We start from the raw sequence: 23603 nt of genomic DNA, 5'->3' as shown, positions 1-23603 counted from the left end.
ATATGGCGTGACCCCTTTGTTCCAAACTCAGTTCCCAGTCCAGTTTGTGGAAAAATACAGGTACTAAAATGGAGTTTAGTGTCATGTGGTCTGGTCACAGGCCCTGCTGCGCCATAGTATCCATGACTAATAGGCTGGCTGAAACATTCAGAGGAAGGCTAAGCTCTTCCACGGTCCATTGTCTTTGTTGATGAGCTATCAGGACTGTCTGGCTTCTTCATTGTTGTACCTGAAAGGCTCGTTGTGGGTGTTACCCAGAGTAAGCACATTTGAAATACAGATACAGAGTCAATACCCATAACTTCAGATACGAACGTGATATGTGCACACAAATAGGATAATCATATTCAGCAAATCATAACTTTTCCAGTGAAACCACACATGATGCATCTTGTACAAAATACATCATAATTATGTCCTAATCATATTATAACCGTACCACTATGATGAATATGGGGGTGTAGTGTCAGATAGGGCCTAATTTCAAGGCACAGGAGTTGGGAATGGAACTTCCCCTCTTTGTGGAACAGGAAATAACCCTCCAGCCAGGGCTGGGACAACTTCCCAGACTCCCAGTGCTGGAGCGAATCTACTGGCACTTCATTAGTTACCACTAACCCCAATCGTTGTGGCAACTGCAAACTTTATCAGTGATGCTTTTATACTCTCTTCTAGCTCATGGATAAGAATGTTAAATAGCACAGGGCCAAGAACCAATCCCTGCGGGAATCTGCTAGAAAGAAAACCCGGTTCCCCATTTACTATCACCGTTTTTAATCTATTTAATGTATGCCGTGTTTATTTTGTATCATTCTAGTTTTTTAGTAAAAATATTGTGCTGATCAAGTCATATCCCTTACAGAAGTTTAGGTAAATTACAACTTTTGATCTCCTCCAATAAGGATATCCCGTTAGTTTGATAGGCTCTATTTTCTCTAAACCTTTGTTAGTGGGCACTAATCATATTACCCTTCTTTGATTCTTTATTAATGAATGAAATCCAGTATTGGCTGCTCCATTCTCTTGATGAGTATAGATGTCAGACTTCAGGTCTTTTAGAAAGTCTTGGATACAAGTTATCTGGACCCGCTGATTTAAACGTGTCTGACTTTAATAGCTGCTGTTTAATGTCCTCATGACTTCTTGTTGGAATGGAAAGAGTGTCGCCATCAACATCTTATGATACGAGTACATCGTCTGTTTTTCTCCAAATCCAGGAGAGAAATATTTATTGAGGACTTTTACCTCTTCTGCATTATTTTTGATAATTCTGCCATTTCTATTAGTAAAGTACCATTGTTAGGATTAAGTTTGCACTTAATATACTTTTAAAAACTTCCTTCTTATTGTCATTGATTGGTCATTGATTTCTGATAGCTTTCTTTACCAGTTTTCTACAAATCTGACCTTCTAACTTCTATTCTTTACTATTGACTTCCCCTTTCTTCCATATATTTAATTTGGAGAGCGTTGGGATTCCTACCATGGCGACACCAGTAGGGTCCAGAGACAGCCCCATCTCCTATATCAAGCTCTGGCTAGTAGCTATGTGATAAATGTGAAGATCCTGCCTCCGTCTGTCCGCTGGGAGACACAAAGGTTCTCTCTTTCTACCCTCTGATGCCTCCTGGCTGCTCTAGGCAAGGTGGGGTGGGACTCTGTTAACATGGGCCTCCCGGAGCTTCCATTTCCCTGGTGCTGCTGTTCCGTGAATAGTGGGGTTGTGAGTGAGGCAGCAGGTACTGAGTGTTGGACTCTTGCTCTTTCAGGAGAGGGTGACCTTCAAGGAAGTGGCTGTGTATTTCACCAGGAAGAGGGGCTCTGCTGGACCCCGCGCAGAGAGCCCTCTACTGGGATGTCATGCAGCAGAACTATGAGAATGTGACCTCGCTGGGTAAGGATTCCTGTTCCCTCTGTTCTTGGAAGGGGAAATGAAGAGTGACGGTTCATGCCATCCCCACAATGCCACCTCTACTCTGTCCTGTTTTAGCATCACCCCAATATGCCAGTGACACACACACACTACCAGAGACCCTCCCAAGCTGCAGAACACTTTGGGAAGAGAGCACAGGAGCAGTATCACACAGTGCCAAATATCTCCTCTTTACTCAAGTAAAACTGGGGGTTAGGTCCAGCATAATGAATAGAAGCTTCCTACCCCTGGCCTTCTCTCAAACCCTGAGCCTTCTCTACCCAAACCAGAATGGGCTTGGTATGTAACAAGCAGGTGGCTGGAGTCAGAGCTGCTGGTCCAGGGTGACTTATCACACAGACACTCGGTGCGGCCTTGAATGCTGGCTGGGGATATCCAGACAGGGAGCCCCAGCAGCAGAACACTGAATCTCACCCAGGATTACAGATGACACAACTCCTCACTGCTCTGGATTGCAATGGAATGTAAATGTCTTCACACCTTCCCCCTGCAGGAGAATGGCTGTTTGATCAGCTGTTTGCCTTGCTGTCTCTGAGGAACTGCTCTGTAGGTGTTCCTCAGAATTTTGACTTTTTCAGTAATATCATACTGTAAAATCTCATAACTTTACATACAGTGTTACTACACATTTTAACAGGAGGATAATATTCAGTAGGTTATGTGTTTTGAAATGATACCTCACAAGCCATACTGCGTACAAAATTGATCATAATTTTCTAGAAGAGTGAACATAGGGGTGTAGACTGACACAGTGTCTGTGTGTGTGTTCCCAGCAGATATGTGGGTATTTCAATCCCTCATAAGCATAGTGTTCGGCATCTTCAAGGACCTGGGGAACTGGTCCTGGGAATTCACTGGTTTACCAAGTGTGACACTGTATGGAATTGTGAGACACTTTGGTATTAATAATAAAAATAATAATATAATCTGATAAATTTGCAATGAATCGTGCTAAATATGCCATGCCAAGTGTCAGTGAAAATGTTATGATTTGCCAAGTATGGTAATTTTGTTTCTACGTTTGTATCACCTTTGTATTGTGAGTTATAGATATGTAGGGTATATCTGTATTTCCAGACTTGTGCAGTGTTTCTGGGTGACACCCCCAGACATATTGGCATCAACACTGCCTAGCCTGTTTGATGGCCCATTCAGGGTCATCATCTGTACAATGAGCCCATGGAAAGGACCAAGAGGATACACCTATTGAGTCAGCAAGACATGCTGGGGTATGCCTGTGTAATGAGAACTCCAAGGCTTTTCCATGCCACGTGCTGTGAAGCTTGTGTTTGGGACACAGGAAGTACAGGCCACATGGCAAAAGGAATATAAAGGGCATCTGCATCATCTCCATTTGTCTTCAATCCCCCTTTCTACATCTGGAGCAACTTCTCTACAAACTGAACCCTGGAACAAAGGACTGAATGACCCATCCAAGCTATGGATGTGTTCCAGACGGACTTTCAAGCCAGCAACTCACCAATACTGCTAAGAACCTGATATATCCATTTTGGAATGTATCTGACTGCTTTCCCATTTAACTTCTTTCTGTCTTTCTTTCCTTTAAACCTTTAGTTTAGATGCTAAAGGATTGTCTGGAAGGATGGAATTTCGGGTAATATCCAAACCTATACTGACCTGGTGATGTGGCTGAGCCTTTGGGGTCAGAGGAACACTTTGTTTATGTGAGCAGAGTTTTTAAATAACCTCTCACTGTACTGGACCTCGCTGCTGATTAGGAGTCAGAGAACTGGGATGCAATAAAGGGGGCTGTGTGATTTCTTTTTTCAGCTTCTCGATAACCCAGTTGGTGACTGGTCAGTGAGTTTAACTTCAGTGTTAACCAGCAGTTCTGGGAGCATCTGCTCTCCCTTTTTCAGCCTGCCCTAACTTTGGCATTTTCAGTGAGAACTGGCGCACCAGTGGCCCCTGGCGCACCAGGTCATACTGAAGTTAAATTAATAGAATGTTTGTTTTTTTATGACCAAGTCTTATGAAATCAACTGAACTCCTTTGTATTCTTTCATCTGAGCAGGGTTTCTAGTTTTCCAACTTGATGTGATCTCCCAGCTGGAACAGGGGGAAGAGCCATGGGTCCCAGACCTCCAGGGTTCAGAGGAAAGAGAGATCCTGAGATCTTCCTGCACAGGTGAGGAAACATTAAACCACCTCAGAATCTGTAAGTGCCTGAAGGAAACATCTGGGATGCCCTACAAAGCTCTTGGGGAGGTCTCTCAGTTCATTATTGTCCCTTGCAGGGGTCATATCCTCAGGGTAAATATAGCTCATGGCTTCCTATAGCTCCTAGCAGACACCAGGCAGTAGATTCCTCCCTTCCCCCTGCGTATTTGGATGGGATGTGAAGGCTGAATTCATCCCCCTCCTCTCTCCTACTTGGGGGAAGAGTTTGGGGTAGTTCAGCTCCTGATTTTTATTTGACCTGTCTTCAGCACTTGTTTTTGTTTGGTCTTCCCCTTTCCATCCCTGTTTGAGGTTTCTGTCTCTATCACAGCAGGTGATGCAATGGCATGTGAGAAAGAGGAGCAGAGTTCTCAGCCTGAAAATGTTGAGCCAGTGGGTAAAAAGAGAGCATTATCTCAAAGATCGAAAAGGAATGTATCCAGGAGTCATGAGCAGGGAAAATCCTGGGAGATTCAGCACAGACCAGAAACAGATCAAGGAAACCAGCCAGGGAAGAAAGTGGATAAATTTATTTCCTGTTGGGGAACTCAGAAGGTCCTCATGGAAACCACAACACAGCAGGATATCCTCAGGCGAAAGAGAAAAAATACATGCAGGGAGTGTGGAAAAACCTTCTCTCACAGCTCAGCCCTTTCTGTACATCAGAGAATCCACACAGGGGACAGGCCCTATGAATGCCGTGAGTGTGGGAAAACCTTCAATCGCAGTTCGCACCTTATTAGTCATCAAACAATCCACAGAGGAGAGAGGCCCTATGAATGCCGTGAGTGTGGGAAATGCTTCACTAGCAGCTCAAACCTTTCTCAACATCAGAGAATCCACACAGGGGAGAGGCCCTGTGAATGCCGTGAGTGTCGGACACGCTTCACTAGCAGCTCAAACCTTTCTCAACATCAGAGAATCCACACAGGGGAGAGGCCCTTTGAATGCAGTGAGTGTGGGAAAAGCTTCACTAGCAGCTCAGACCTTTCTAAACATCAGAGAATCCACACAGGGGAAAGGCCCTATGAATGCCGTGAGTGTAGGAAAACCTTCAATCGCATTTCACACCTTATTAGGCATCAAACAATCCACAGAGGAGAGAAGCCCTATGAATGCCGTGAGTGTCGGAAATGCTTCACTAGCAGCTCGGCCCTTTCTGTTCATCAGAGAATCCACACAGGGGAAAGGCCCTTTGAATGCCGTGAGTGTAGGAAACGCTTCACTAGCAGCTCAAACCTTTCTCAACATCAGAGAATCCACACAGGGGAGAGGCACTTTGAATGCAGTGAGTGTGGGAAACACTTCACTAGCAGATCAGACCTTTCTCAACATCAGAGAAACCACACAGGGGAGAGGACCTTTGAATGCCGTGAGTGTGGGAAATGCTTCACTAGCAGCTCAAACCTTTCTCAACATCAGAGAATCCACACGGGGGAGAGGCCCTTTGAATGCCGTGAGTGTGGGAAAAGCTTCACTCAAAGATCAGTCCTTTCTAGACATCAGAGAATCCACACAGGGGACAGGCCCTATGAATGCACTGAGTGCGGGAAAACCTTCAATCGCAGTTCGCACCTTATTAGGCATCAAACAATCCACGAGGAGAGAGGCCCTATGAATGCAGTGGGTGTGGGAAATGCTTCACTAGCAGCTCAAACCTTAGATTTAATTTACCCTGGTTCCTCAACTGTTGCTACAGCTCTAGTACCCATCAATCCAAAGACTGAGAGAAATGGAGAGTTCCAACCATTGTCCTTTTAGTATCTTATTGTTCCTCTCTGTTTTTTGTGCTGGCCTTTCTATTCTATCATTTTCTGCCTTTGTTTAGTTGGTAACAGTTGGTTTCCATCACTCACGTTTGTTTGTTTAAATCTCTATCCGTTGTTAAATAAATTTTTTGCTTGTTCGATAACTGTACTCAGGTGCTGTGTGAGATACAGTAGCAATGGCCCACAGTAAAACTAGTAACCTGGGATACTTGGGGAAGAGAGGATCTGGGATTTCACCAAGTATCTGGTGATCCGGGCTGGACCCCAGAGGGGGACACATTGAAGGAACTCAAGGGTTAAGGTGGCTGCTGTAGCTCAGAGGAGGGTCCTTGAGTTCCAGCAAGCTGGTGAGTTTGGTCACTAACATCCAGCTGCCAAATGTAAAACTCCCTCTTCCTTGTGGCAGGTGGCAACAAGGAGACTCACAGTCCTCAGCACCCTGAGAAGGGTCACAATGTGTCTCTATGTTGATCCACCTGTCAAATTCACACAGGGAAAGCTCCCGATAGCACAAAACTCTGCCCTATGAAATCATGGAACATGTGCTCTTTGCTCTGTGAAAGCATGTAAAGAATCCAAGCGCTGGAGGACAGGGTTTGGGTCCAGAATGACCTAGACAAATTGGAGGATTGGGCCAAAAGAAATCTGAGGAGGTTCAACAAGGAGAAGTGCAGAGTCCTGCTCTTAGGACGGAAGAATCCTATGCACTGCCACAGACTGGAGACTGACGGAGTGAGGGGGGATTTGATAGCAGCCTTCAAGTACCTGAAAGAGCAGCAGTGTGGGCTTTCTCCTGGCCACTTTTGCTGGGCTGGGCAGGCGTCCTGGAGGCCTTTCTAGAAGAGCACTGGGAACTGAGTTAGAAAAACCAATGTGAAAACCAGAACCTCAGGTTTAGACTCATTTATTTATAATATTAAATCTTCAATTCTAGTGTCACAGTCAATACAATTGCTTCAGCCTGATAGTTGCCCAAAGAGAAACTTAACTTCTCTCCAAAGGGAGTGGAGGGAAAGCACTTTTCAGAGTCCAAGAGAGACAAGGTGGTGAGGGCAAGAGCTTGCAGAGGACCAACCTCTGTTGGTGAAAGAGACAAGCTGTGGAGCTAACCCCACACACTTCTTCAGTTCTGTGTAGCCTGGAAGGTCGTCTCTTCCATAACCAGCAGTTAGAACATAAGAACAGCCACACTGAGTCAGACCAGTTCATCTAGCCCACTCTCCCGAAAGTGGCCAATGCCCGGCGCCCCAGAGGACCCCTGGGACCAACATGGATACACCACCACCACAAACAAGGTTAAAAGTCAATGCACATGGAGAAAGATCTTGTGTTTCATTCCTTATGTCCTAGTCCCATCATGTGGCCATTTCCTTTTCTTCCTTTCTGTTAAAAGCTTTGGTGTTTTGCACAGAAACATTATTTCCCCAGGAGAGTCCCAGGAGTGGGGGCTGCATTTCTGTGCCAAACAGTCACTGGAAGGGGGCAGATAAAGGCCTTTAGGATGAGGCGTCCGTCACTGTCAAAAGATCATCTCCCTCCTGCAGGTCCCTGGCAGCCTGAATTTGTTCCTTATCCTCCCAGAGTCTGGGGGCTGGAATCAGCACTACCCAGCCCCTCCGTATGTAGCAGGAACAAACACAAACCTGGTCTTTAAAACAAGCTGTCCCCTTCCTTCTCAGGGAAGAGTTTTCTGTGATTGAAGTTGAGCTTCAGTTCCCCTCTCCTGGGGTGGGGCGGGTGTGGGGCCAGCTCCCAGTGAGATCTGTTTTCACCATTGCCCCCTTTCAGTCACTCTGGGATGGTAACTCTGCCCCCAGCTGTCAGGCAGCTTCCAGCCCATCCACCCTGTTCATTAACTCCATAGTCATGTGTCACCCCCTTTGCCAGCGCACAGAACCTGCAGGAAAGCTACTCCTGCCAGATGCATTGGTGGTTTAGTGGTGTGCAGAGGTGTCTTCTAAGTAATTCATCTGGGTTTGATTCCCAGTCAATGCAATAATGGCTTTTCTCTTCTGTTGTTTCCTCATCTGGAAGTGGTTTAATTTCAATCACATTGTGTTACAATCACATCATCTATAGAATGAAACAATAAATGTGTTAAAGTCCAGCAGGTCATACAGGATGGAGGCACACAAGGGGCTGGAATGTATCATCTGAGAAAGACAGAACACTTGGAAACCTGCATCTCCCCTCCCCTGGCCTTGCGTGTTATGATTCTAGCTGCGTGAGCTGTTTGTAGGATGTTCCGGCATGATGGGGAAATGAAGTTTTGAGTCAGTTTTTGCTCCTGCAGATTCCTTTGCTGTTATAATTATAATGACATGAACAAAAGGGAGGCAAAATAAACATAAACCCCAAATTGCAATACAGGCGGGGAAAGAGACGATCACGGTTAAGCCAAACACGTCAAAATAAAAATTAATACTAAAAAAGGGGAGAGGGGAAGAGATCAGGTATGTGGAGATCCCCTTGATATTTCAACGCACATTGTTAGAATCAAAGTTCATACTTGACACTGGAAAACCCACAACTACCTGTCTCTCTGAACACCTATGATGAGCAAGATGGAGTTGGGACACCTGTTCTGCTTCAATCATTTACTGTCTCTCTGTTCTCTCCTTCTTCTCCCCCCAATTCCTCGTCTCCAATGTCTCTGCCTTTCTCCTCTTGCTCCTCTCCCCTGCCCTTTCCAGGAACTCACACTCTACAGCATTTAGGACAAGCCAGAGCTCCCATGTTCTGCACATGAGCCTGTGTCAGAGGACGTGTGACCCCGGTCAGAACCAGTCACCAGATCAATATGACCCTTTATGGGCGACTTCTCTGCCTGCTCTGCAATTTACATCTCCCCTCTCCCGCAAACAGGGTGGGGTACAGCGCTGACAGAGGCCTAACAGGAGAAATTTTAGCCCCAAGACAAATTTGTGTGAAATGCTGAGAAGTGAAGAGCCCCCTTCCCCTCCCCCAAATCCCCAGAACTCTAGTGTCACCCCCATGGCACCAGCACCGGGAACCCAGTGAGATGGGGTTACAGAATACAAGGGGGGAGGGAGCAGGGGAGAGAGGTGACAGGGAGTCTCTCTCTTTCCTTCTCTCGTCACTTTCTGTTCTTCTCTTTCCTTCCAGGAACTGCAGTCACAGCAGGGAGGGGTTTGTCTCCGTGTCTATCACGGAGGTGGTGGAAGTGACGGATTCTGTGATTTCCTGCAACCTCCGTGACTTCTGCAGTGGGCACAGTGGCTGACTCCAGGGCCACTCAATCAACTGGCTCCAGGGACCGCCCAAGCAGCGGCCAATGCGGCTGGCCCTGGGGACCACTTGACCAGTGGTCCCGAGGGCAGCAGGAGCAGCCACAGCTTGGTGGCCTCTGGCAGCACTTCTGGGGTGGCCAGAGCAGCAGCTGGCCCCCTGGGGCTCCCCCCTGCCCTAGCAGCAGCTGGAGTGGCAGCGACTCTCAGGGCTTCTCCCCTGGTAGCTGGTGCTCATTATCCATCAAATAAATCAAAACACTTCCCCCTGCAAGTGGATTTAGCCCGGGACCCTCAGAGTCAGCAGCTGTTACGCCCCCACTGAGCTCTCTGGTCAGGTGTCCTAGTGCCGGGAGCCTCCGATGTAGATCCTAAAATAGCGTTTTTGCACCAGGGGCAGCTGAAATTTTGGACCAGACATTGTAGCTCCACTGTTATTTTACTGAATTGCTTCAAAACAGCAAGTGTAGAAAGTCTCCTAAGTGCCAGGCTCTCTGCCATGGAAACAGCTGCCCCTGCTCTCCAGGAGTCTGTGCGTTCCACCCAGCAACGCACACACCTGCTCCGCACTGAAGGGGGGTCAGACAGTGACGGTAACGCAAATCTTCAGACTATTAACCCAGGTCCCTTTCTTTAACCCAGGACATGCCAGTCACCTGTTAGCCATGGCATTATCTTCATCTTCAAATACCTCTCAGGACATTGAACAGAGGGAGTGAACCCCTCCAAATGGCTCCCTGTTGAGGCGTTGTACCGAACCTGCCCCTGTAGACTGTCTGGTTTTATACTCTTAGAGCTTTTTCTCTTCAAACCCCTTATCCCAATCTCTGGGCCAACCTCCGCATTTCAGAGTTTAGAATTTACTCTCATCACCCTCCTATGGCACTTTCCATGTGAATTGGGCAAAGCAAGTGGGGGAAGCTCCGTGGCTAATGAAAACCAACACTCTGGGTGAGGCCTGAACTCACACCCACAGCTGTATTTCCCCCTGCATGAGCCACTATAGGTGCTTTTTAGACAAACTTGGGCTGTCGGTGGTTGTGTGTGTCTGTGCTTCACCACTTTGGCTGCTCTGTGAAAAGCTGATGGTTCAAACAGAAGCTGGTGGGGTTTTGTTTTGTTTTAAGCAATTAGAGTCTAGTACATTTTAACAGGCAGAAAATGTCCTATTCTGGTCTAGCCCCATTTGACTCCTTCTGTCCATCTTCTTCCTTCGCCCTCAGTGTCTTTCCTTCCCCATTGGGGACATGTAGAGATGAACCCCAGTCAGTCTGTGTCACAGAGAGTCTGTATCTCCTAAGGAATGTGGGTGAAGGATTCCAGCTGAATTAACTCCACTCACCTGGGTTAGAAACATTTGTTTCTTTCGAGCACATAGTGGGAAATGGGACATTAATTCAGACCCAGGAGGCAAGGCAGAGAGGCTTCATGCTCTTGATCTCCATGAAGGGAGAGAGGATCCCCAGGAAGGAACAGAGCTTCGAGAGTCCTGGGTGCAGGGAGGGTGTCACTGCACAGTCTGAAATGGAAGGGAGGACCCTGGAAGGGAAGGGGAGGAACAGAAAATGGAGAGGAATGAAACAGAATAAACGCCTCTTCTGTCTCCCATCCCCAACCCAGCAAGAACTGTTATCAGTGGGGAAACTCCCCACGATGAATGGCAGAGACCACAGAGACATTCGCCTCATGCTGAGAAGTAAGGTGACCAATCACCAAGTGTGAAAAATCAGAGACTTTCACCAGATGCGTTGGTGGTATAGTGGAGCGCATAGCTGCCTTCCAAGCAATTGACCTGGGTTCAATTCCCAGCTAATGCAATGATATGATGATTCCTTCACTGGGAATTGGTTTTATTTCAGTCATGTTGTATCAGTTTATCAATGGAATGAGAGAATCAGTGTCCCAAATCCCAACAGGTCATTAAACATCCAGTGGAGGAAGAAAGGGGTGGGACTATATAATGAGCAGTTGGAGTCATCCTGGTATTACAATGCTTGGTTTATTTTTTTTTTAAATTCCTTTACTTCCCTCTCCCTTTTAGACTCAGAGCCTTTAAGGTCAGAAGGGACCAGTGTGATCATCTAGTCTGACCTGCTGCACCTTGCAGGCCAAAAGACCCCACCCACCCACTCCTGGAATAGACCCGGGAGGGGAGGCAGCTCTGTGCACTGCCCCTACCCCAGGCAGCACATGGAGGCCCTCTGCTCCCCTCCCCCCACAACGGGTGTGCAGAGATGTGCCAGCAGCACTAAGGTGGCTCCCTGCCCACTCTACATCCGCCCCTCCGTGCCGCTCCCAGAAGTGGCTGGCATGTCCCAGCATCCCCTGGGGTGGGGGGAGTGTCTCCACGTGCTGCCCCTGCCCCGAGCACCAACTCTGCAGCTCCCATTGGCCAGGAACTGTAGCCAATGGGAGCTCTGGGGGCAGCGCCTGCAGACAGCAGCACATGGAGATCCCCTGGCCCCACTCATCTAGGAGCTGCTGCCAGAGGGTTGTGTGTACCGGTCACTTTGGGAGCTGCACCACCCACCCACCCCAGCGCAGAGCCCACACCCAAATTTCCTCCCAGTGCTTTGCTTGTCTTCCTTTCACCAGAACCATCCTTCTTCTCCTGGGCTGCAAGTAGCCACCCCTAGGAAGACAAGAGGCAGGCACAGGATTCTGCCAGGTAAGTGTCTCCCAGCACCGCGATGGACGGTGCGATGAAGGTAAGTCTTCCTGAGGCACAATGAACTGCAACGCAGCGAACCACTGGCCAGACGGTCGGGGCGAAGGGCGGTCACTGGAGGTACAAGCTTGTGAGTGACTCCTGAGCACAGGGCCCCTTCCCGTTTTAAGGACCTGCTCCTCATGGCCTGCGACTGGAGATGACTTGGCTGCATCTGGTGGGTCACACTCCACCTCAGCCAGTGTCCATGCTCTGGGTGTGTGATCGCTGCCTAATGAGAGTCCCAGACACCTTGTCTATCTAGCAGCTCTTCTGATCTTCCAGCTGTTCAACCAGCCCCTTCATCCCACAAGCATGGCAGGAGGGAGCGGGAGGGGAGGGAAAGCCACTTCACAGGCATTCAGAGAGGCAGAGGAGACAAAAATGGGAATGGGGGAAGTATAACAGACCTATTGAGCATAGAAATCACTGCTGCTCCTACAACAGCAGGGACAGGCCACTAGGAGCTGGGAAAAATTAAGCTACCATGTTTCTGCCTGGAACCGCATCTGCTCTAACCCCACAGACAGAGACCAACACCTACAAAATCTCCACCAAGCATTCTCAAAACTACAGTACCCGCACGAGGAAATAAGGAGACAGATCAACAGAGCCAGACGTGTACCCAGAAGCCTCCTACTGCAAGACAAACCCAAGAAAGAAACCAACAGGACTCCACTGGCCATCACATACAGTCCCCAGCTAAAACCCCTCCAGCGCATCATCAGGGATCTACAACCCATCCTGGAGAATGATCCCACACTTTCACAGGCCTTGGGTGGCAGGCCAGTCCTCGCCCACAGACAACCTGCCAACCTGAAGCATATTCTCACCAGTAACTGCACACCGCACCATAGTAACTCTAGCTCAGGAACCAACCCATGCAACAAACCTCGATGCCAACTCTGCCCACATATCTACACCAGTAACACCATCACAGGACCTAACCAGATCAGCCACACCATCACCGGTTCATTCACCTGCACGTCCACCAATGTAATATATGCCATCATATGCCAGCAATGCCCCTCTGCTATGTACATCGGCCAAACTGGACAGTCTCTAAGGAAAAGGATAAATGGACACAAATCAGATATTAGGAATGGCAATATACAAAAACCTGTAGGAGAACACTTTAACCTCCCTGGCCACACAATAGCAGATCTTAAGGTGGCCATCCTGCAGCAAAAAAACTTCAGGACCAGACTTCAAAGAGAAACTGCTGAGCTCCAGTTCATCTGCAAATTTGACACCATCAGCTCAGGATTAAACAAAGACTGTGAATGGCTTGCCAATTACAGAACCAGTTTCTCCTCCCTTGGTTTTCACACCTCAACTGCTAGAACAGGGCCTCATCCTCCCTGATTGAACTAACCTCGTTATCTCTAGCTTGCTTCTTGCTTGCATATATAAACCTGCCCCTGGAAATTTCCACCATTTGCATCTGAAGAAGTGGGTATTCACCCACGAAAGCTCATGCTGCAGAACGTCTGTTAGTCTATAAGGTGCCACAGGATTCTTTGTCGCTTTTACAGATCCAGACTAACACGGCTACCCCTCTGATACTTGAACCTAACAGGTAATGATCAAGTGATCTCTCTCCTGCCATCCATCTCCACCCTCTGACAAACAGAGGCTAGGGATACCATTCCTTACCCAGGCTGCCTAATAGTCATTAATGGACTTCACCTCCATTAATTTATCTGCAAAAATAAGAGGAGTACTTGTGGCACCTTAGAGACTAACAAACTTATTTGAGCATAAGCTTTCATGGGCTAAAATCCACTTAATCAGATGCATACAGTGGAAAATACAGCAGGAAGATATATATATACACAGAGAACATGAAAAAAATGGGTGTTGCCATCCACACTATAATGAGAGTGAGCAGTTAAGGTGAGCTATTATCAGCAGGAGAAAAAAACTTGTAGTGATAATCAGGATGGCCCATTTCCAACAGTTGACAAGAAGGTGTGAGTAACAGTAGGGGGACAAATAAACATGGGGAAATAGTTTTACTTTGTGTAATGACCCACCCACTCCCAGTCTTTATTCAAGCCTAATTTAATGGTGTCCAGTTTGCAAATTAATTCCAATTCAGCATCTCTCGGGAGTCTGTTTTTGAAGGTTTTTGTTGTAATATTGCGACTTTTAGGTCTGTAATCGAGTGACCAGGAGATTGAAGTGTTCTCTGGCTGTGTTTGAATGTTATAATTCTTGATGTCTGATTTGTGTCCATTTATTCTTTTATGTAGAGACTCTCTGGTTTGGCCAATGTACATAGCAGAGGGGCATTGCTGGCACATGATGGCACATATCACATTGGTAGATATGCAGGTGAATGAGCCCCTGATGGCATGGCTGATGTGATTAGGTCCTATGATGGTGTCCCCTGAACAGATATGGGGATAGAGTTGGCAATGGGCTTTGTTGCAAGGATAGGTTCCTGGGTTAGTGTTTTTGTTGTGTGGTTGCTGGTAAGTATTTGCTTCAGGTTGGGTGGCTGTCAGTAAGCAAGGACTGACCTGGCTCCCAAGATCTGTGAGCGTGAGGGATTGTCCTTCAGGATGGGTTGTAGATCCTTGATGATGCACTGGAGAGGTTTTAGTTGGGGGCTGAAGGTGACGGCTAGTGGGGTCCTGTTACTTTCTTTGTTGGGCCTGTCCTGTAGTAGGTGACTTCTGGGTACTCTTCTGGCTCTGTCAATCTGCTTCTTCACTTCAGCAGGTGGGTACTGTAGTTGTAAGAATGCTTGATAGAGATCTTGTAAGTGTTTGTCTCTGTCTGAGGGGTTAGAGCAAATGCGGTTGTATCTTAGAGCTTGGCTGTAGACAATGGATTGTGTGATGTGGTCTGGGTGAAAGCTGGAGATGTAGGTAAGTATAGCGTTCAGTATGTTTCCGGTATAGGGTGGTGTTTATGTGACCATCGATTAGCACAGTAGTGTCCAGGAAGTGGATCTCTTGTGTGGATTGGTCCAGGCAGAGGTTGTAGGTGGGATGGAAATTGTTGAAATCATGGTGGAATTCCTCAAGGGTTTTCTTTTCCATGGGACCAGATGATGAAGATGTCATCAGTGTAGCACAAGTAGAGTAGGGGCATTAGGGGACAAGAGCTGAGGAAGCGTTGTTCTAAGTCAGCCATAAAAATGTTGGCATACTGTGGGGTCATGTGAGTACCCTAGCAGTGCCGCTGACTTGAAGGTACACATTGTCCCCAAATGTGAAATAGTTATGGGTGAGGACAAAGTCACAAAGTTCAGCTGTGACATTATCGGGGATACTGTTCCTGACGGCTTGTAGTCCATCTTTGTGTGGAATGATGATGGAGCGTCTACATAGCCAGACAATCCTGCTGTCAGGGTGCCAATGCCTGAGATGATGGGGCATCCAGGATTTCCAGGTTTATGGATCTTGGGTAGCAGATAGAATAATCCTGGATGGGGTTCTAGGCTGTCTTATTGCCAAGGCACGGAGAAACTCAGCCAGCCGCAGGGGGTGCATAACACCGCCCTAGTGTGGGGGTGACAGCGCCTCCAAGATCCTGACACCCCTATTGGTTCCACTGCTGGTTGTTTTCCTTTTCCGGTGGGACTTTGGGCAAGTTGCTCCCCCCTCTAGGGCTCCGTCCCCAGCAGGCAAATGGGGATTTCGAACCTTCCCACTATTGGAAAGTGCTGGAAGAATCCCCCAGCCAAAGCTGCTCTGACAGAGCTAAGCAGCATCTGACCATTCAAGGTCAGAGCGCACTGCCCCCAGGAGGAGGAGTGTCTGGCTCTGGGGTTTCACTTCAGCCCAGTCTAGAGAGAGGGGCCCAGCCATGGGGTTTGGCTCAAGAAGACCAAGTCTCCAATTCGTTAAGGGCGTTTTGAATTCCAGTCCTGAGCTCCAAAGTGCTTGGTGTCAGTTGCACAATTTAGAAGCATGATCTCCACTCCATTTTCCAAATCATTCATGAAACTATTGAATAGTACCGGACCCCGGACTGATCCCTGCCGGACCCACGAGGTGCCCCCTCTCCGTTGGGCAGCCAAACATGGAGAAGGGCCCTTGGAGTCTGGGCTTTCAACCAGCTCTGCACCCACATGACACTGATTGCAGCTGGACCGCATTTCCCTGGTTTGCTTGTGAGAATGTCCTGCGGGACTGTGTCAAAAGCCTTAGTAACCCCGAGATAGATCCCATCTACTGTTTACCCACCTCCACTAGGCCCAGAACCCTGCCAAAGAAGGAAAGAGGATGGGTTTGGGATGATTTGTTCTTGACAAATCCATGCTCACTCGTCCTAAGAATCAAATTCTCCTGTAGGTGCTGCTGACAAACTGAGTGTTTACGAATGTATTCCAGTATCTCTCCAGCTATGGAAGTGAGGCTGGCTAGTCTGCAAGTCCCAGGGGTCTCTTTGTTCCCCTTTGAAAGATAGGTCCTGTCTTGTTCATGGATGGGAAGATGTTCTTTTTCAGGGATCTCAGACGAGAACTGGGGCACAACACCTGGTTTGTTAAGGCCCCAAAAATGGAGGCAGGAACCTCTTCTCTCCTGCTGGCAAAGAACCCCAGGTACCGAAAAGACAGAGACTCACATCCCTGAATGGGCTTTAGAAAGGCAGTGGTTAAAAATTTGGGCCCGACCATTTCTTGTTTCCACAGACTAGACATTTTAGCAAACTTTAGAATTCCTTGGTGCTAAACACCGTGAAACTTCCCTTTCTCCTTCACAGAGGGCTTTATCGCCCCTTATCTCACTCAGGCTCATGACTGCCCAGAGCTCGAGAATTGTCCCTGTTCCCATTGGATAGATGGGGAGGAGCCTGAGGTCCAGAGAAGGGAAATGACCTACCCAAGGGCCTACACAGCAAGGCAGTGGCAGAGCCAGAAAGAGAAGCCACCAGTTCCGACTCCTGTTCTAACAAACAGCAAACCCCCAGAGGCAGGGATGGAGCCCAGGAATCGAGATGGTGGGAAATTTCATTGAAACCATTTCTGTCAGAAAATCCCATTCAGACTAAACCAGTTTGTTTCTCGAAATCATAACAAGTGGGATGAAAATTCTTTGCAAAAAGATTTTGTTGCAAAACAAAAGCATCTCCTGTTTGTCACAGTGTGTTAGATTGTCTCGTCACACACAAAGAGGAGACACTTCGATCTCAAAAATTAGATAAGATGCTTCAATCTGAGCTAAGTCGTTGCTGCTCTTAACAATTTAAAAATAAAAAAATACAAATAAAATAGACTTTCAGCTATTCTATTATGTCATAATCTGCTCTGAGTAAACGTGATAGAACACCTCTGTCCTGGTCTGCACCCTCACTTGAAACTGGGCGGTTTCAAAGTGAGGACCAGCATGTCTTCCCCCCACCCCAAAATCCTAGGGTAGGTCTCCCCTTCGGCTGCCACCACCCGGTCAATTCCGTGGGCCGGGACACCCCTGTTTCCCCCCTTGGGAACACAGATTAATTCACAGAGGAGGAACCTTCCCCCTCCCCCCCTTCCCTCTCTCCAGCCTGCTCTGAAGAGGGATACCTGGATTCAAACGCCTTGAATCTCTACACACAGGGAAGCAGCCCACTTCCCCCTCCCCTTCCCCTGAATTTCCCCAAGGGAAGGAATTAACCAAGTCCAAAGAAAAGAAAAGAATTTATTAAGAGAACAAAAAGAAAATACAGAATCTCTATGAGTCCAAGCTGGACACTCATAGGGTATAACCTTGCTAAGTTCTGGAGAGGAACCTCTCTCTTTCTCAGTACAACCAGTACAAGCAGAATTAAGAATAATCAATAACAAACACACAGAATTGCAAACATAGGATTATTAGATAAGGACACAAAGTATCTTTCTAATACTCACTATCTTGACTAGAAGAAATTAGTTCAGAAAGGTGGAAACTTGTGGGGACTTGATTAACTCGTCTGGTCTCTTGAACTCCAAACGGCCAAAGACAAAGACCCCCCCAAACAGAGAGAAAAAGTTCCCTCCTAGGAGTTTCAAAATCTCTTCCCTGATTGGTCCTCAGGTCAGGTGCCCACCAGGTACTATGCTTTAACCCTTTACTAACTATTCATGACAACCTCATATTATGCACTACTCCTAGTGACACTCTCCAATGGATCCCCATCCTTCACCCACCGTGAGGTAGGTAGGAGAAGATCATTATTATCCCTACTTGAAAGAGGGAGAAGCTGAGGCTGAGAAGGGAGAATTGACTTGTCTGAGGTCACACAGCCAGTCAGTGGCAGAGTTGGGAATAGGACCCAAGAGCCCTGATTTTCAAACTAACCTTGAATTTCAGACATTGAATGACCTGAATAAAGTGCTCTCTGATGAGCTCCAGACCAACAACAGTGCACAGGAATTATTCAGCAAGTATTTGAGGAGAACTGCAATGTTAGAGAGAATCATGAACAACTCAGAGACCATTAATGTAGAGAAGCAGCAAAATTTGTCAAACACAGAACTGGTTCTGACTTATTTCCTTGGTCTTAAAAGAGACCAACAAGGACCTGAGTCTTCTCCCTGTCAATAACCCCCTGCTCAGCCAATCAGGGTAGAGACTGAGGAAGGGAGGCTGAGGGTTCTCACCAGAGAGCCCAAAGGATGGCCCAGGTCACTGGTGGGGATCAAATAAAATTCAGAATAAAATTCGGCCTCCTTAAGCTTGTGTTTTCCATGCCTAGAATTCAACTCTCACCAGATGGATCAGACTGAACAGGTTTCAAACCTCGAGGAGGCTCTTACCTTCTAAACAGGGACGTCTGTTTTCTATTAAAATCACTAAAAGGGAAGGAGAAAACTTAAAAAGGTTCCTCCTGGTGCTCACATCCGTGAACCCGAATACTCCCTCAGTCCTCAAAGAGAGGCCTGGAGAAGGAGACTTGCTGCAGCAAAGCCACAGGGGTCTCTGAGGTTTCCCTGGCCCCTCGCCCCTCTCCTGCCTGGCTGATGTCAGCATCTCTCTGTGAGGTCACCACCTCCCCACCACCTTGGACCAATAGGCTGAGGTCCTGCAAAAGGCCTTTGTGATGTCACTGCCACACCCCTCCCTTGCTGGGCTAATGTCCTGCCCCTGGCCAGGCACTTTGGAGGTTTGAGCTACTCCCTGGGGATCACCCCACTCAAGGAGCGTTCGTTCTAGGCAGAACTGACACCAACTTGTCTGGGGTGTTCCCTGAAGCAGAGCACAAGTTTGAAATACAGGCAGCATAGAGCCAATATTCATAACGTCAACTACAAAAATGATACACATCTAGAGATAGCATCATTATAATCAGCCAATCAGAACCACTCCATAGACCTCTTACACGACAACCTTTCTACAATATTGGCTGCAAATATAGAACCGTGGTCGCAACGGTGATCTATACAGTTACAGATTATGTCAATAACATCACAAGAGGTGACACGGCATCAGTGAGACTGATACTGGAATACTGCCTCCAGTTTTGGTGTCCTCATGTGAAAAAGATGTTGTGAAATTGGAGCTGGGGCAGCAAAGAGCCACCAAATGTTCTGAGGGCCGGAGAAAAATGCCTTCTAGGGAGCTATGGAAAGAGCTCAACCTGTTTAGCTGATCAAAAGAAGATTGAAAGGTGACTTCATTGAAGTGTTGAAGTGCCTTAATGGAGAGAAATTATTGGGTATTAAAGGCCTCTTTAATCGAGCAGAGAAAGGCCTAACAAGACCCAATGGCTGGAAGATGAAAAGAGACAAATTCATATTACAACAAAGGCACAAATATTCAACAGCGAGGATGATTCACCACAGGAACAAGCTACCAAGGAAAGTGGTGGATTCTCCATCTCTTGATGTCATTTAATGAAGACTAGATGCCTTTCTGGAATGTGTTTGCCTCAAAAGTAGCTATGGTGTCCTACAGGAGGCCTGTGATGTGCAGGGGGTCAGATTAGATGCTCTAATGGTCTCTTCTGGCCATGAAGTCGACTAATTTCTGAAAAACTGAGTGTAGCATTGGGAGCAGCATCTGATGTTTCCCTGTCTAGCCGGCTTGCTGCCTAGAACAAACGCTCCTTGAGTGGGGTGATCCACAGGGAGTAGCTCAGTGCGGACACAGGGAGTTGGGGGGCGGGAGAGTTGCAGGCTATGGGGAGGTTGAGTGAGGGGTGCAGGCTCTGAGCTGGGGCAGGGGATGGGGGCAGGGGAGTGCAGACACATGGGCTCGGGGAGTTGGGGCGGGAGGGTTGCAGGCTATGGGGAGGTTGAGTGAGGGTGCAGGCTCTGAGCTGGGGCAGGGATGGGGTGCAGGGTGGTGCGGACTTGCGGGCACTGGGAGGGAGTTGGGGGGCGGGAGGGTTGCAGGCTATGGGGAGGTTGAGGGAGGGGTGCAGGCTCTGAGCTGGGGCAGGGATTGCGGTGCAGGGGGTGCGGACACGCGGGCTCGGGAGGGAGTTGGGGCGGGAGGGTGCAGGTTATGGGGAGGTTGAGTGAGGGTGCAGGCTCTGAGCTGGGGCAGGGATGGGGTGCAGGGGCGGACACGTGGGCTCTGGGAGGGGTTGGGGCGGGAGGGTTGCAGGCTATGGGGAGGTTGAGTGAGGGGGCAGGCTCTGAGCTGGGGCAGGGGATGGGGGTGCAGAGGGGCGGACACGCGGGCTGGGGAGTTGGGGCGGGGGTGCAGGCTATGGGGAGGGTGAGTGAGGGGGCAGGCTCTGAGCTGGGGCAGGGATGGGGGTGCAGGGGGCAGACACGCGGGCTCTGGGAGGGGGTTGGGGCGGGAGGGTTGCAGGCTATGGGGAGGTTGAGGAGGGGCAGGCTCTGAGCTGGGGCAGGGGATGGGGGTGCAGAGGGGCGGACACGCGGGCTGGGAGTTGGGGCGGGAGGGTTGCAGGCTATGGGGAGGTTGAGTGAGGGGCAGGCTCTGAGTTGGGGCAGGGGATGGGGTGCAGGGGGGGCAGACACGCGGGCTCAGGGGAGTTGGGGGCAGGAGGGTGCAGGCTATGGGGAGGTTGAGGAGGGGGCAGGCTCTGAGCTGGGGCAGGGGATGGGGTGCAGGGGCGGACACGCAGGCTCTGGGAGGAGTTGGGGGCGGGAGGGGTGCAGGCTATGGGGAGGTTGAGGGAGGGGGCAGGCTCTGAGCTGGGGCAGGGGATGGGGTGCAGGGGACACGCGGGCTGGGAGTTGGCAGCTCGGCGCTGCACCAGGGAAGGGGCTGCGGGGTTTCACACGGACACAGACACTTTCCCACAGTCCCGGGCGGGAGGCAGAGCCGGGGGCGGGGTCTGGCCGGTGTGTCCTGCACTCGGGCTCCCGGCCGGAGCAGGGGCCGCCCGCAGCGCTGGCACAGACCGAGCGGCGCTGCGGGGTCGGGGCTCGGACAGGCGGGGGCGGTGCCTGGAGCCCCGGGAACCCGCCCCGGGGTGACACGCGGCAGAACCGAGACAGCCGGTGCCCCCGCCCGGCCCCCGGATCTGCGCGCGCAGCGGGGGCTCGGCCCGAGGGGCCCCTGTTCCCCAAACGGGGTTTGTCCCGCACAGGGTCTGGCAGCGGCTCCCCATTGCCCCCGGCCCTCCCCGCCGCCCCTGCAGCAGCTCCACCCCCGGCCAGTGAATTTCTGCCCCGCTCAGCCCCTGGCAGCCCCTCCCCGCTGCGATTTGCCCCCCGGGGCTTTTCACCCCCCCGCGGAGCGGGCAGCGAAGCGCCGGGAGCGGTGAGGGCAGAGAGCGGGCAGCGGCCACAGCGGCGGTTACTGCGCAGGCTCCGTTCGGCTGCGCATGCTCAGTGCCACCCAAGCAGCGAATCCGGAGCGGGGGCTGTTTCTGGCGTTACACCGGCCTCGTCACGTGACTCCTCCCCGCCGGCCCCCTCGGGGTGCGTCACTTCCGGCCGCTGCGGGAGGCTCCGGCGCGCGGCAGAACCGGTAAGAGGGGGCGGGAACAGACACCTGGGCCTGAGACCCCCGCCCTGGGCCGGGCCGGGAGCTGGGGCGGGGCGGGGTGTCCCGGTGCGGCCTCCGTAGCGGGGGGGGCGGGAAACCCCCGTGGGGGGGGTGAGTGTGTGTCCGTGTCTCGCCCCTGCCCCTCCCCCACTGCTGCCCCTTCCCCCGGGCTCCTGCGGCCCCTGTGAGGGGGAACCGTCACTGCCCGCGTGCGCTGGAGCGTCCCGTAAATCCCCCGGGGTCCCGCCCTGCCCCGCGCTGGGGTTTGTCTCCCGCTGCCGGGGCGGAGTCTGTGACCCGTTTTCCCAACGCTCAGACCCGGATATAAAACATCCCAACCCCCGCCCCGTTCTCCCGCCTCCGCTGCTGCTGCCGGACCGGGCCGAGCGCGGGGCCCCGCCTCGGTAACGGGACCGCGCGAGCCACCGCCCGGATCGACCCTGTGCCCGGGCCCCGCGGGACGGGGCCTTGGGGGCCAACGGCGCCGCTTTTCCCCCCGCTCCTCGGCCAGACCCTGGTGGGAACCGCTCGGATCTTATCCCTGATCGACACCTGCCCCCCCCCCGTGTGTGTGTGTGTGGGGAGGTTGGTTTTTTCCTGAATTGCCTGACGTTATGGTGTGGTGGGTTTTATTCTGTGTGATTTGTTTTCATACGTATCTATTGTAGGGCAGCCTAGTGCCTTCAGCTGCCATGTCTCTGTCCAGCTCCCCCTGCTGAGGCAGGATCCGGTCTCTGTAGATTATCTCTGTCCTGCCTGTTCCTAAAAACTTCCAGGGACAGAGACTCCCCAGCCCCCTTGTAAGACTATTCCCGAGCTGACCTGCCTTAGCTCTGGGGACACCCACACAGACTGTAGTGGTGAGCAGCTCTGGAGAGAGAGGAGACCCCAGTGAGTGGCAGCTGGGTAAAGAGACTGAAGTGGGGAGAAGAAACATTGACGTGTCCGAGGTCACCCAGGCTGTCCGTGACCGAGCTAGAAATAGATCCCAGTTCTAGGGCTGTTTTGGGCACTGAAGGTCTCTGCCACCCTGGTGTTTTAGGCGCTGGTGTAAACCCTCTGTACAGACAGAATTTACACTAGTGCGCTCTGATTGGCACTGGTGCACCATGTCCCAGTTTGAAGGCTTGTGGGGGGGATGGGGACACTGACTTCTCCTGACCCAGGGGACACCCCCCAGCTGTGTGCAGGGACTGCAGCTGAGCTGCCCTGCCGAGACAGCCTGTGCATCCATGGACAAACCACCTCTTCCTGCAGCCTAATACAATGGGGTCTGGGGACCTTTTCAAGCTGCGGGTGACGGGGCTCTGGCGTTACCGGGGTCTGTTCCTGGCTCTGTCCCTGACCTGCTTGGTGACCTGGGGGAAGTCACAGCCCCTCTGTGCTTTCCTCCTACCCATTGTCTACTTGGATTGTGAGCTCTTTGGGGCAAGGACCGCACTGATTGGTCGAGGTGTTAGTTAAAGCAATTTGGTGGAGGTGCGATTGTGATATGAGAAGATCTGGGTCTGAGTCCCCCATTGTGCGATGAAAGGAGAGAGGTGCATGTGTACCTTGAGCTTCCAGTCTGTCTCGTTTCTGCACTGAGCGGTGCACGTTGTCAGGGGGAAACGGGACTGTTTGCCATGGGAATGGTCAGCAGTGAGATGGGATGTGAGAGCAGTCTGTGTGCTTCACGATGGGTGAGTGAATGGAGACTGTTAACTGGAACTTCTGTGAGTAAGGATGAAAGAGTTGTAAAAGGGGTGAAGGGGTGTTCAGTTGACCAAGTGTGCGGCTGCTTCTGGGGAGCAGGCCCAGTATCTGAGTGTAGAACAGGTGTCGGTAGCTCCTGTACAGCGCAGCTCACCTAAAACCACATTCTGCCTTAGCAGAGATAAG

At 50.4% G+C, this 23603-nt stretch overlaps 1 protein-coding gene across 1 annotated transcript in view; it reads left to right on the top strand.

The window, feature by feature from the left end:
- Positions 1-4756: 4756 nt before the first annotated feature.
- LOC120381690 (zinc finger protein 420-like) overlaps positions 4757-23603 on the top strand; it is a gene marked incomplete at both ends in the record, with an annotated part of 35096 nt that continues 16249 nt past the window's right edge. The window contains one exon of the mRNA XM_039499813.1: positions 4757-5697. Coding sequence (XP_039355747.1) covers positions 4757-5697 — 941 coding nt within the window. The remainder of the gene's footprint in view (positions 5698-23603) is intronic.

This window comes from Mauremys reevesii, linkage group 14 (genome assembly GCF_016161935.1).
Source record: "Mauremys reevesii isolate NIE-2019 linkage group 14, ASM1616193v1, whole genome shotgun sequence".
NCBI lineage: Eukaryota > Metazoa > Chordata > Testudines > Geoemydidae > Mauremys > Mauremys reevesii.
The sequence above is the reverse complement of the archived record's forward strand: the minus strand, read 5'-3'. Positions and strand labels throughout refer to the sequence as shown.